The sequence below is a fragment of the Temnothorax americanus genome, unplaced genomic scaffold, assembly GCF_048541705.1.
Source record: "Temnothorax americanus isolate GAGA-0224 unplaced genomic scaffold, ASM4854170v1 Scaffold17, whole genome shotgun sequence".
NCBI lineage: Eukaryota > Metazoa > Arthropoda > Insecta > Hymenoptera > Formicidae > Temnothorax > Temnothorax americanus.
The window spans coordinates 3,624,666-3,633,204 of NW_027509307.1; the positions used below are offsets into that span (position 1 = coordinate 3,624,666).

The 8,539-nt window shown below is 40.7% G+C and overlaps 5 protein-coding genes across 7 annotated transcripts in view; 3 read left to right on the forward strand and 2 right to left on the reverse strand.

Moving 5' to 3' along the window:
- The window catches only part of LOC143895801 (atrial natriuretic peptide receptor 1), a 72,553-nt gene that overhangs the window by 26,454 nt on the left and 37,560 nt on the right, over positions 1-8,539 (reverse strand). The gene's annotated exons all lie outside the window — the stretch shown is intronic.
- Rpl29 (ribosomal protein L29) lies at positions 76-1,184 on the forward strand. Its single transcript, XM_077403179.1, has 4 exons — positions 76-184; positions 420-479; positions 700-764; positions 1,013-1,184. Exons 2-4 carry the CDS (start codon positions 443-445, stop codon positions 1,130-1,132), a joined length of 222 nt encoding a protein of 73 aa, XP_077259305.1. The 5' UTR covers positions 76-184; positions 420-442; the 3' UTR covers positions 1,133-1,184.
- Positions 1,330-2,488, forward strand: Pmvk (Phosphomevalonate kinase). Its single transcript, XM_077403177.1, has 4 exons — positions 1,330-1,532; positions 1,790-1,995; positions 2,087-2,236; positions 2,310-2,488. The coding sequence occupies exons 1-4, from the start codon at positions 1,345-1,347 to the stop codon at positions 2,432-2,434; spliced, it is 669 nt and encodes a 222-aa protein (XP_077259303.1). The 5' UTR covers positions 1,330-1,344; the 3' UTR covers positions 2,435-2,488.
- Dcp2 (decapping mRNA 2) lies at positions 2,788-6,874 on the forward strand. Of its 3 annotated transcripts, XM_077403166.1 has the most exons (7): positions 2,788-2,803; positions 2,882-2,987; positions 3,106-3,253; positions 3,388-4,035; positions 4,130-4,292; positions 4,386-4,656; positions 4,875-6,874. In XM_077403166.1, exons 3-7 carry the CDS (start codon positions 3,210-3,212, stop codon positions 5,114-5,116), a joined length of 1,368 nt encoding a protein of 455 aa, XP_077259292.1. In that variant the 5' UTR covers positions 2,788-2,803; positions 2,882-2,987; positions 3,106-3,209; the 3' UTR covers positions 5,117-6,874. The 3 variants fall into 3 exon arrangements, with proteins under 3 accessions (XP_077259292.1, XP_077259289.1, XP_077259290.1); XM_077403163.1 differs by having other exon boundaries at positions 4,130-4,656; XM_077403164.1 differs by lacking the exon at positions 2,788-2,803 and having other exon boundaries at positions 2,870-2,987; positions 4,130-4,656.
- Ho (heme oxygenase) lies at positions 4,756-7,791 on the reverse strand. Its single transcript, XM_077403176.1, has 3 exons — positions 7,526-7,791; positions 6,914-7,112; positions 4,756-6,734 (listed from the first exon to the last, which is right to left on the reverse strand). Exons 1-3 carry the CDS (start codon positions 7,623-7,625, stop codon positions 6,275-6,277), a joined length of 759 nt encoding a protein of 252 aa, XP_077259302.1. The 5' UTR covers positions 7,626-7,791; the 3' UTR covers positions 4,756-6,274.

Below are 8,539 nucleotides of genomic sequence, written 5' to 3' on the forward strand. Positions count from 1 at the left end.
AAAATATTGTATCTATATATTATTTTAAATGGTATTATTTTAACAAAATGTATAAACAGTCTTGTTCAAATCACAAAGGATTGTTGTGAGAGTCGTTTGGCGCTAGCGTCGCTACATGCGGTCAATTTTCATCACGTTCGACGTTCGACCACGTTTCTTCCCGCTTCCGTTTCCGAAAGCTTGCGTACGGTTTTTCGAAGTTTTATTATTTTCCCTGTTAAAATCCATTCAATCTGCTAAAATCGAGATATACTTACAGAATCGCAATTTTTTTTTACTTATTACTAAACAAAATCATCGTACTTTCTCACGTGTATTATGCATGAACACTTGAGAGAGATGCTTCACGATTCCTAACCTCAATCTCAACTACTAATATATTTACAGCAGTGTTTTGAAATAATGAAATATTATTACAGGTAGGAATAAGTAAATCCGGAAGATGGCCAAGTCCAAGAATCACACAAATCATAACCAGAGTAAGTATATTTTACAATAAATTATCAGAAAATCTAGAGAGTTGGTATCTTTATAAACGTAAGGTGTTTCACATAATTTTAATGCTTTTGAGAGATAGCATTATAAAATATCAAATTATATACATATGTATTGAATGTAGTAAAATATTTAATGTAAAACTATATAAATCTAACATTTAAATTATCACTGCTAAACTGTTGATTCTTGTATTATTTTCAGACAGGAAGGCGCATCGAAATGGCATTAAAAAGCCAAAGAGATACAGGCACGAAAGCACACTCGGCGTAAGTTTTATTATCGACATCTTTTATTGTGCTTTTATTCATTCCTCTATTTTGTTTCGTGGCCTTTTAACGTAGCAAAAGAAAAAGATATGTAAAATATTGTGCAAGAGAAAACGTTGTTTAGTAAATAATACCCTCTGTGCGTGTGTCTTTGGTGTTTAAAATAATTTAAAGATTTTCGTGACGTCCATTCTCACGCGTATCATAAAATCCTACATTTATCTTTTGCACTTGCACGCACTTTTCAGATGGATCTCAAGTTCTTGAGGAACCAACGCTTCGCGAAGAAACATAACCTGAAACCGAAGGCCCAGTTGAAGAGGGCAGAGCAACGAAAGGCCCTTCGCGAAGCTAAGAATAAGAAATAATTTCAGCGTAAATTAATGACTCTGTCAAAATAAATTGAAGAAAAAAAAAAAACACTTGTGGTTAAAACATCAGTTTCACCTTCTCTTTAGTTTCGTAATTTCGTATGTAGTGTGATAGATGAACGGTGCAAAGTGGAAAGTAGGTGATGAGTACAGTTCCATACAACAGACTTGATATTTCATCGTTTCGGCACTTTTTTTTTTTATAATTTATGGCATTTATACGACTCGTACAGTTATACGACACGTCAATATGGGCCAATATGGCCACAGACCGGACGCTGGACGCGCGCGACGTCACGAAAATCGCGAGTAGTCCGACGAAACCGGCGAGGATTTTCTTATTTAGCGGCAAGAGGAAATCTGGAAAGGACTACATCACCGATATCTTGTACAACAGGTATCACAACGATATTTTGTCATTAATCGTAGATAAAGTAACGCAAGTGGCGTTACTCGGCAGAAAATTGACATAAAATTAACATAATTAAGGTTGAGACGATACAAAGCTGTATTAAAAATACATTTCTGTGTTTGATAATTGAGGAATCGACTGTTATTTTACTTGGATATGTAGTCCATGTTTCTCTTAAGTAATATATATTATTAATATAATCTTTTCATTCCGAAACAGCACTTGGTTTACGCAATTTTCAGGATTGGCTCGCAAAGGGGCACGATTATACGCTTGTCGGGACCCATAAAATCACACTGGGCGAAATCTATGGGTCTCGACATCGATCAATTACTGGGACATGGAGAATACAAGGAAAATTATCGGCTGGAAATGGTCAAGTGGGGTGAGGATATGAGGAGGAAAGACTACGGCTACTTCTGTCGCGCCGCTATTGACATGTACAACGGTACTGCGAGCCAAAGAGCTCTTTATGAAACACACCATCGCGACACTGTTTAATTTCTACGTAAACGTGTCTAAATGCGCGTATTTTCCAGCGCGGGACAAATCGGTGTGGATGATAAGCGACGTCAGACGAAAAACCGACGTCAAATGGTTTATAGAAAACTTTGGAGACGCCTGTAGGACCGTACGGATAGTTTGCCCCGAGGAAGTCAGACAGAAACGTGGCTGGGTCTACACGCCAGGTAACAATGTTATAGCGCCAGAGAGAATCCAGCACTTTCGAGGGTTTACCAGGACCGAATTTAATCGCCGCAGGTATAGATGATTCCGAAACGGAGTGCGACTTGGACGACGTAAATAATTGGGACCTGGTGCTGGAGAACGATGATGACAGCGACGTGGAAGCTATGCTGCGACAGTTGTTGGGCCTCGTCAGCTAGCAAAGCTCTTTCTATCCTGTCAAAACGTGCAATAAATAAAAAATTCGCAATTTCTCTTTGTTCTTTCCTTGGGGAAAAACAGCAATGTCACGCACTACAATTTAGTGACAATCTTTTACGCAATTCTTGTAACATTCTTGTATAATACGAAAAGTGTCGCTCGACAAGATTTTGTTTATTCCCTCGCGGTAACGCACGCGATGTGCCAACGTTTCGAAATGCTTCGGAACGATGCAAAAGTCAGGACGAAAAAAATAATAATAAAAGAAGGACGCGCGGAGCGAGCCTCGCCTCGTGGTAGTCGTGGTATATATTATTAAATATCAAATGCCAATATGGCTTCTACGTGCGCGGTACTGGTGCCGCTAGGTTAGATCCGAAAAAGCATAATTTTTGAAGTTATTTAAGCTTCAAGTATCACGTAAATAATATTTATCGATTTTGCAGGATAATTGTGGATCCAGTGTATACGTTGCGTTGTCCGGTTTAAAGTGATTCCAATCCAGACGAGATATATCGGCGAATGTGCCCCGACCTATAGAACAGGTCAACGGTGAGTTAATTATTCGAGTAACTGTTTAGCGTATTATCGTTTGCCACGGTCACGTGTTGCGCTTGCACAAATTTGTATCTCGATTAATTTCACTGATCCTGACTTTTTTTCACGCTAGATTTTTGGGGCCGATTTTTATACAGCGTATTCTTTGCTGGCGTTCACGCACGATCGTCAATAGCATCAAGGCCGGTGGACGATCAGAAAACGTCGAATGGAATAATGGAACACAAAATTCCGTCTGGTATTCTTGACGATCTCAGCAGGTCGGTTCCCATCGAATTGATATAATAAGAATGAGACACTTGATAGGAAATAGTCGAATCGCGTGTATTTTGTGTCCTCTTAGCATCAGTTTCGTCATATTTACGCAATGGATCTAACGTATTTTATCTTGCAGTCGATTCATTATCAATGTGCCCGAGGAGGAGAGGAAGGATTTGGTGCGAATTTGCTTTCAAATCGAATTGGCGCATTGGTTTTACCTCGACTTCTACTGCACGGAGGAGAATCCTAAGCTGAGGTCGTGCGGCATGAAGGAGTTCGCCACCCACATATTTCAGCACATACCATTCTTGAAATCACACGTGCAGCATGTTGACGCTGTGCTCGAACAATGGCGAGAGTACAAGCAGAATGTGCCGACGTTCGGGGCAATCGTGCTGAACGAGGATATGACCAAGGTGCTGCTCGTGCAAAGCTACTGGGCGAAGAACAGCTGGGGCTTTCCTAAGGGAAAGGTCAACGAGGATGAGGAGCCGTTTCTCTGCGCCATTCGAGAAGTGTTGGAGGAGACCGGTTTTGACATATCCAACCTGATAGATAAAAACGAGTACATTGAGTCTGTAATAAACGATCAGACAGTGAGACTGTACATTATTTCGGGTGTGCAAAAGGATACGAAGTTTCAACCGAAAACGCGGAAGGAGATAAAGAACGTCGAGTGGTTCGCCGTAGCGGATTTGCCCAACACGAAGAAAGATATGACACCCAAAGTGAAAATCGGCGTTGGGCCAAATGCATTTTTCATGGTGGTACCGTTCGTCAAGTAATTATTTGACATTTTCTACAAAATCCATATATTTAATGAAAAATTATGTTACACGTGTGTGTATGTGTGTCGACGTCGCTCTTTTGTCCAGGCGGATAAAGCGGTGGATTCAAGAGAAACAGCAACGTGAGAGAAACGCCATTGCAACTGTACGAAGACAAAGGCATAAATCGTTGGGAGATGTCGAGACGGTTTCAAAGAACAAACGGCAACAGCAGCCGCTTTTCCATCACTTTTCTACTTGCCCGCCACAAGTAGATATCTCGTATTTTTTTTTCATTCTGTTTGATTTTTATTTCTGTTATAATCTATACTTTCATATGCATTGTCACGTGCTCCGTTTACAGAGCGAGGTTCCTGATTTCAAGATTGGCCGTCAATCGAACACTTCCCCGGCACGCAGTCGCCGTGGTCTAAACGACAGCAAGAAAGATGCGTTGAAAACGGCATTTAAACGAAACCTATTCGGAGATCGGGAAGAGGATCGATCACCTACAGTTAAACACTTGATAGACAGCCCTGCTCAACCGTGTTCATTTTTAATTGATCCTGCGATTCAGTCAATCAAATATAATGATTTTACTTACAAGGCGCAACCATTTGAAAAAGAAGCAAAAGGTACGCTAAGTTTACTTACAATCTAAATCTTACTTCTATTTAATTTCTATTTAATTTTCAGATCTCGCTTGTCACAAATAATATATTTAACGAGATATCTAAATTATAGTAATAATGTTTATTTTTTAATATATATATATATATTTTTTTTTTCAATAATAATCCGATATTATTGTGATATCGGATTTACTATATTGGAATTGATTTCTCTCTTTCAGATTCTCGCAAGAAAAGTCTGCCGGAGGGAAACATTAAGTCGCTGCTGTTCGGAGAAGCTGCGCGCAAATTGCAAAAAGATTTTAAAACCATTCCGCCGCCCCCCTTCGCAAGTCTGGACAGTCCGTCGCCTTTAACGAAGAATTACATGGGCAAACAAAATAATCCTACCTTTGAATTTCGCACAAAGATTTGGGATAATTTTAGTTACGATATCCAGGCGATACTAAAAGTTCTAAAGTAGCTACGTATATACGACAACTCGGAAGAATGGATTACCAAAATAGGGAAAGTGCAGATATCGAGTTGAGAGTTATTCCATCATATTAACCATCTCTTATCTTTGCTGGTCAATTGTGCGCGTTTAAAACGTGTAACTATCTGTTCGTACATTATCGTACATTGTTGATCGATATTTAGATAAATATCGATAAATTTAAGTTTAACAACTTTAGTTGAAAGCTCTCGAAGTACATGCATTTTTATTGTTGTGTATATTGTATATATGCCAGCTGGCACAATTTTGGGCGTTCATAATTTGTGCGTTTGCAGAGCGCATTATTAGCGTTATCGCATTCTATCTTTGTCGCTCATTAAATGTAAAACGAGGATAGAATGACGCAATAGTGCTAATGATGCGCTCCGCGAATGCATCCTTTGGGTCTGTTTTTTGTTGCTGCACTGGCTGCACTAGTTCAAGACCTGTACATATACACTAAAAGCGTGGATCTCGTATGTACGTTTCTCACGCTTCAATGTATACGTACACTTCTCAGACTAGTGCGGCTAGTGCAGCAATAGAAAACAGACCCTTTATATCAGGCCTGGTCTACTTCGAGCTCCGGAGCCAAGACGCTTCTCCCTTTTCATCCACGGAGAGTGGATGGAGAGGGAGAAGTATCGTGGCAACGGAGCTTCAAGTTGACCAGGCTTGCTTAACGTGACGATAACGATAAATTCAATGCAAATTCGATATTTCGAATTTGCTGTTATGGAAAGAAACTGATTATAGAGGAAGATCTATCAAAGAGAAATATTAAGTCGCTCTTTTTTGTAGAAGCTTTAGGCAAATTGCAAGATTTTAAAAGCATTCTAAATTTTTTTTGCTTGATTTGAAACACAATAGATAAAATTTGTCTATCTTACCAAATCTTGGTAATCCAATATTTTCGACACGATGGTAAACTGTATGAAACAGGACATCCTTTTAAATCATGTACAAATAATAGTAATAATCCATATTTATAACTATATAAAGGCGAGATTATAGCGCATAGTAACGATATTATACATTTCGATTTTGATATCAGCACTTTTTGGCCGAGCGAAAGTCTATTGTATATCTTACTTTTTTTTTTTAAGTAAATTGACGTTAAACTAGCGTTAATTAAATTAACGTTTATTAACGTATAATGTATTTGTATAGGATATTGAGGACGATAATCAGGACAAAGAGTACCAGTAAGACTGGGCCGATAAAATAGAATATTTTTTCAAAAACATGACTGCCCGTCTGCACACTTCTGATAATTTCGTTATTCAATTCAAAGACTATTTTACTTTCTTCGATAAGTTTATTTTTCGTGTCCTCGTCTAGCGTCTCCGCGATTCTGTTCATCGATTCGCGCAAGTCGCGCTTCAACTGAAATATACTGTTCTGTCCAAAGTCGGTGACGTTGCTACCGTCGTTCGACGGTTGCGCTTTAAAGGGCGAGATCTTTTGCACGAACTGCCGCTTTTTCCGGAGAAGGATACCGCCGCTGAGGAGACCCATGTAAAGGTGATAGATATACGCCATTAGTAGAGTGGGGTCCGTGTCCTCCACTTCTCTCAAGCGCATCAGATATTTGGCGACGCTGTCCCTGAAGTTCGTAAAACATTTTAAGTTTAAGATTTCTCTTTGGTAATAATTACCAACTTACTACTTGTACTCAAAGACTGATATCTGTATTACTCATTGTAAGCGGAGGAGACATGACATAAAGCGATTTTATTTTCACAATACTGTCGTACGCTACTGTTGTACGCACGCGGCATGTACCTAGGACTATAGTTTTTCCTCCAGTCCTTTCCCAAGTAGTGGTCAAGATCGCGCTCGAAAGCCTCCGTGCGTTGCAGCTCGCTGAGCGGAAGTAATCCAATTTTGGTGTTCCTTAATCTAATCATCGCACCCTCCAGGTAGCGAAAGACCTCGTAGAAAACCAGAAGCCCATCCGCCCACACGGAATCGTCGAGAAACCCTAGTTGTAGCGCACAAGACTATACGATACAAAGCTGAGCATTATAGTCGTCGCATTGTGGCGATCATCGAACTAGATTTTCTTCGTTGCGAGATAGCATTTAGATATATAGAGCACTTAATGTCGAGTCACAGGACTTATTACTCGTATGCTATTAATATATATATGACAAGTAATAGAAGACTTGGAAAATTAACAATGACCGCTGAAGGCACAAAACAATGGTCACTATGTATAAAAGTGAAAGAACAAAGCGTTGTTTATATGTATCAGCTTTTGTTGTCTCGCGGAAAAATCTTTGTTTTGGCCACAGTACGCAATCGAGTGCGCAATTTGTACCGAGAATTCCAGGTGGGATCGCCTCGATATCCACGATATCTCCGGAGTTCCCGGCGGGGTCTCGCGGTCCTTACCGAATGCCAGTTTCGCGTTCACCAGGGCGTCGCTGATCGCGTGTATCCCCCGGGTGGCTTTTGCCATTTTCTTGCACAAGTTCTCCTCCTTATCCGGCATTTCGGAACGGGGCGAGCGTCGGACCAGATGCGTTTAACGTGCGTCGAGAGAGACGTGCGTGGTGCCAGATGGGTCTCCTCACACCGTCATACCGCCGGGTTCCCGCGCGGCGCGCACTAACCCGCGGCCTGTCACGTGAAAATTTTCGTCGTGAAAACACTGCGCACTGCGCCCGCGAACGTCGACGACCATCCCCGGCCCCGGCCGCCCCTGCGCACTGACACTGACGTGCGCGGTCACGTGGCCGCCTCGAGGTCGCCGCGAGATGTCGATTTTGTCCGTCGGCGCGAAACAGTGGCCTCGTTCGAGAGCCGCTCCCACGCCGGACTAATTAACGACGCCGCCTTCCTGCCGCTAATTTTAGTACCGAGGCACACGGATCAGCTGTTCCTTCGATTTTTCTCGATTTTTTTTAATTTTATTTTACGCGGTTGATCGATTCGATTTCTGAAAATCTCGTTCCGAAGCGCGGAGAGATCGAAAAATTGCGCGATCGAATTGTGCTCGGACAGTTCCAAGTAGAAATGCTCGCGGTTTCATGTTCGGATGAAGCTAACGATTCGCTGATCCGCTCAATCGAGTCGAGGATTCGGCTCGGTAATTCGGTCAAGGAAAATACGAGCAAAAATATTATTTATTGTAAAACGGAAGATAAGAAGTCGAACAAAAAATAAATAGCCTATTTTGGACCGGAAAAATCGGATCTAATTGATCAAATAGCTCGATAAGAGAAGATCCTAAAATACATTCCGAACGCTGCATCCGAAAAAATCAGTTTCCTCTTCGGTTTCCTCTTGTATAAGAAAAAAAACACGAGTGTTTTTATAATCTTATATCAGCTATTTACAAAATAGCAGATAAATTACTTTGCATTAAAAAAAAAACTTAAAACTTTTAAGAAGATTTCTAGATAA

What these genes read in the sequence shown, in the direction of transcription:
- Rpl29 (XM_077403179.1), top strand. Translation starts at nt 443, where the DNA reads ATGGCCAAGTCCAAGAATCACACAAATCATAACCAGA. An exon ending in TCACACAAATCATAACCAGA is followed by an intron (nt 480 to 699) that starts GTAAGTATATTT and finishes TATTATTTTCAG; the next exon opens with ACAGGAAGGCGCATCGAAAT. An exon ending in GGCACGAAAGCACACTCGGC is followed by an intron (nt 765 to 1,012) that starts GTAAGTTTTATT and finishes CGCACTTTTCAG; the next exon opens with ATGGATCTCAAGTTCTTGAG.
- Pmvk (XM_077403177.1), top strand. Translation starts at nt 1,345, where the DNA reads ATGGCATTTATACGACTCGTACAGTTATACGACACGTCAATATGGGCC. An exon ending in ACCGATATCTTGTACAACAG is followed by an intron (nt 1,533 to 1,789) that starts GTATCACAACGA and finishes CGCAATTTTCAG; the next exon opens with GATTGGCTCGCAAAGGGGCA. An exon ending in CGCTATTGACATGTACAACG is followed by an intron (nt 1,996 to 2,086) that starts GTACTGCGAGCC and finishes CGTATTTTCCAG; the next exon opens with CGCGGGACAAATCGGTGTGG.
- Dcp2 (XM_077403163.1), top strand. Translation starts at nt 3,210, where the DNA reads ATGGAACACAAAATTCCGTCTGGTATTCTTGACGATCTCAGCAG. An exon ending in ATTCTTGACGATCTCAGCAG is followed by an intron (nt 3,254 to 3,387) that starts GTCGGTTCCCAT and finishes TTTATCTTGCAG; the next exon opens with TCGATTCATTATCAATGTGC. An exon ending in ATTTGAAAAAGAAGCAAAAG is followed by an intron (nt 4,657 to 4,874) that starts GTACGCTAAGTT and finishes TCTCTCTTTCAG; the next exon opens with ATTCTCGCAAGAAAAGTCTG.
- Ho (XM_077403176.1), bottom strand. Translation starts at nt 7,625, where the DNA reads ATGCCGGATAAGGAGGAGAACTTGTGCAAGAAAATGGCAAAAGCCACC. An exon ending in GAACGCGAAACTGGCATTCG is followed by an intron (nt 7,113 to 7,525) that starts GTAAGGACCGCG and finishes CGCTACAACTAG; the next exon opens with GGTTTCTCGACGATTCCGTG. An exon ending in AGGAAAAACTATAGTCCTAG is followed by an intron (nt 6,735 to 6,913) that starts GTACATGCCGCG and finishes TACGAACTTCAG; the next exon opens with GGACAGCGTCGCCAAATATC.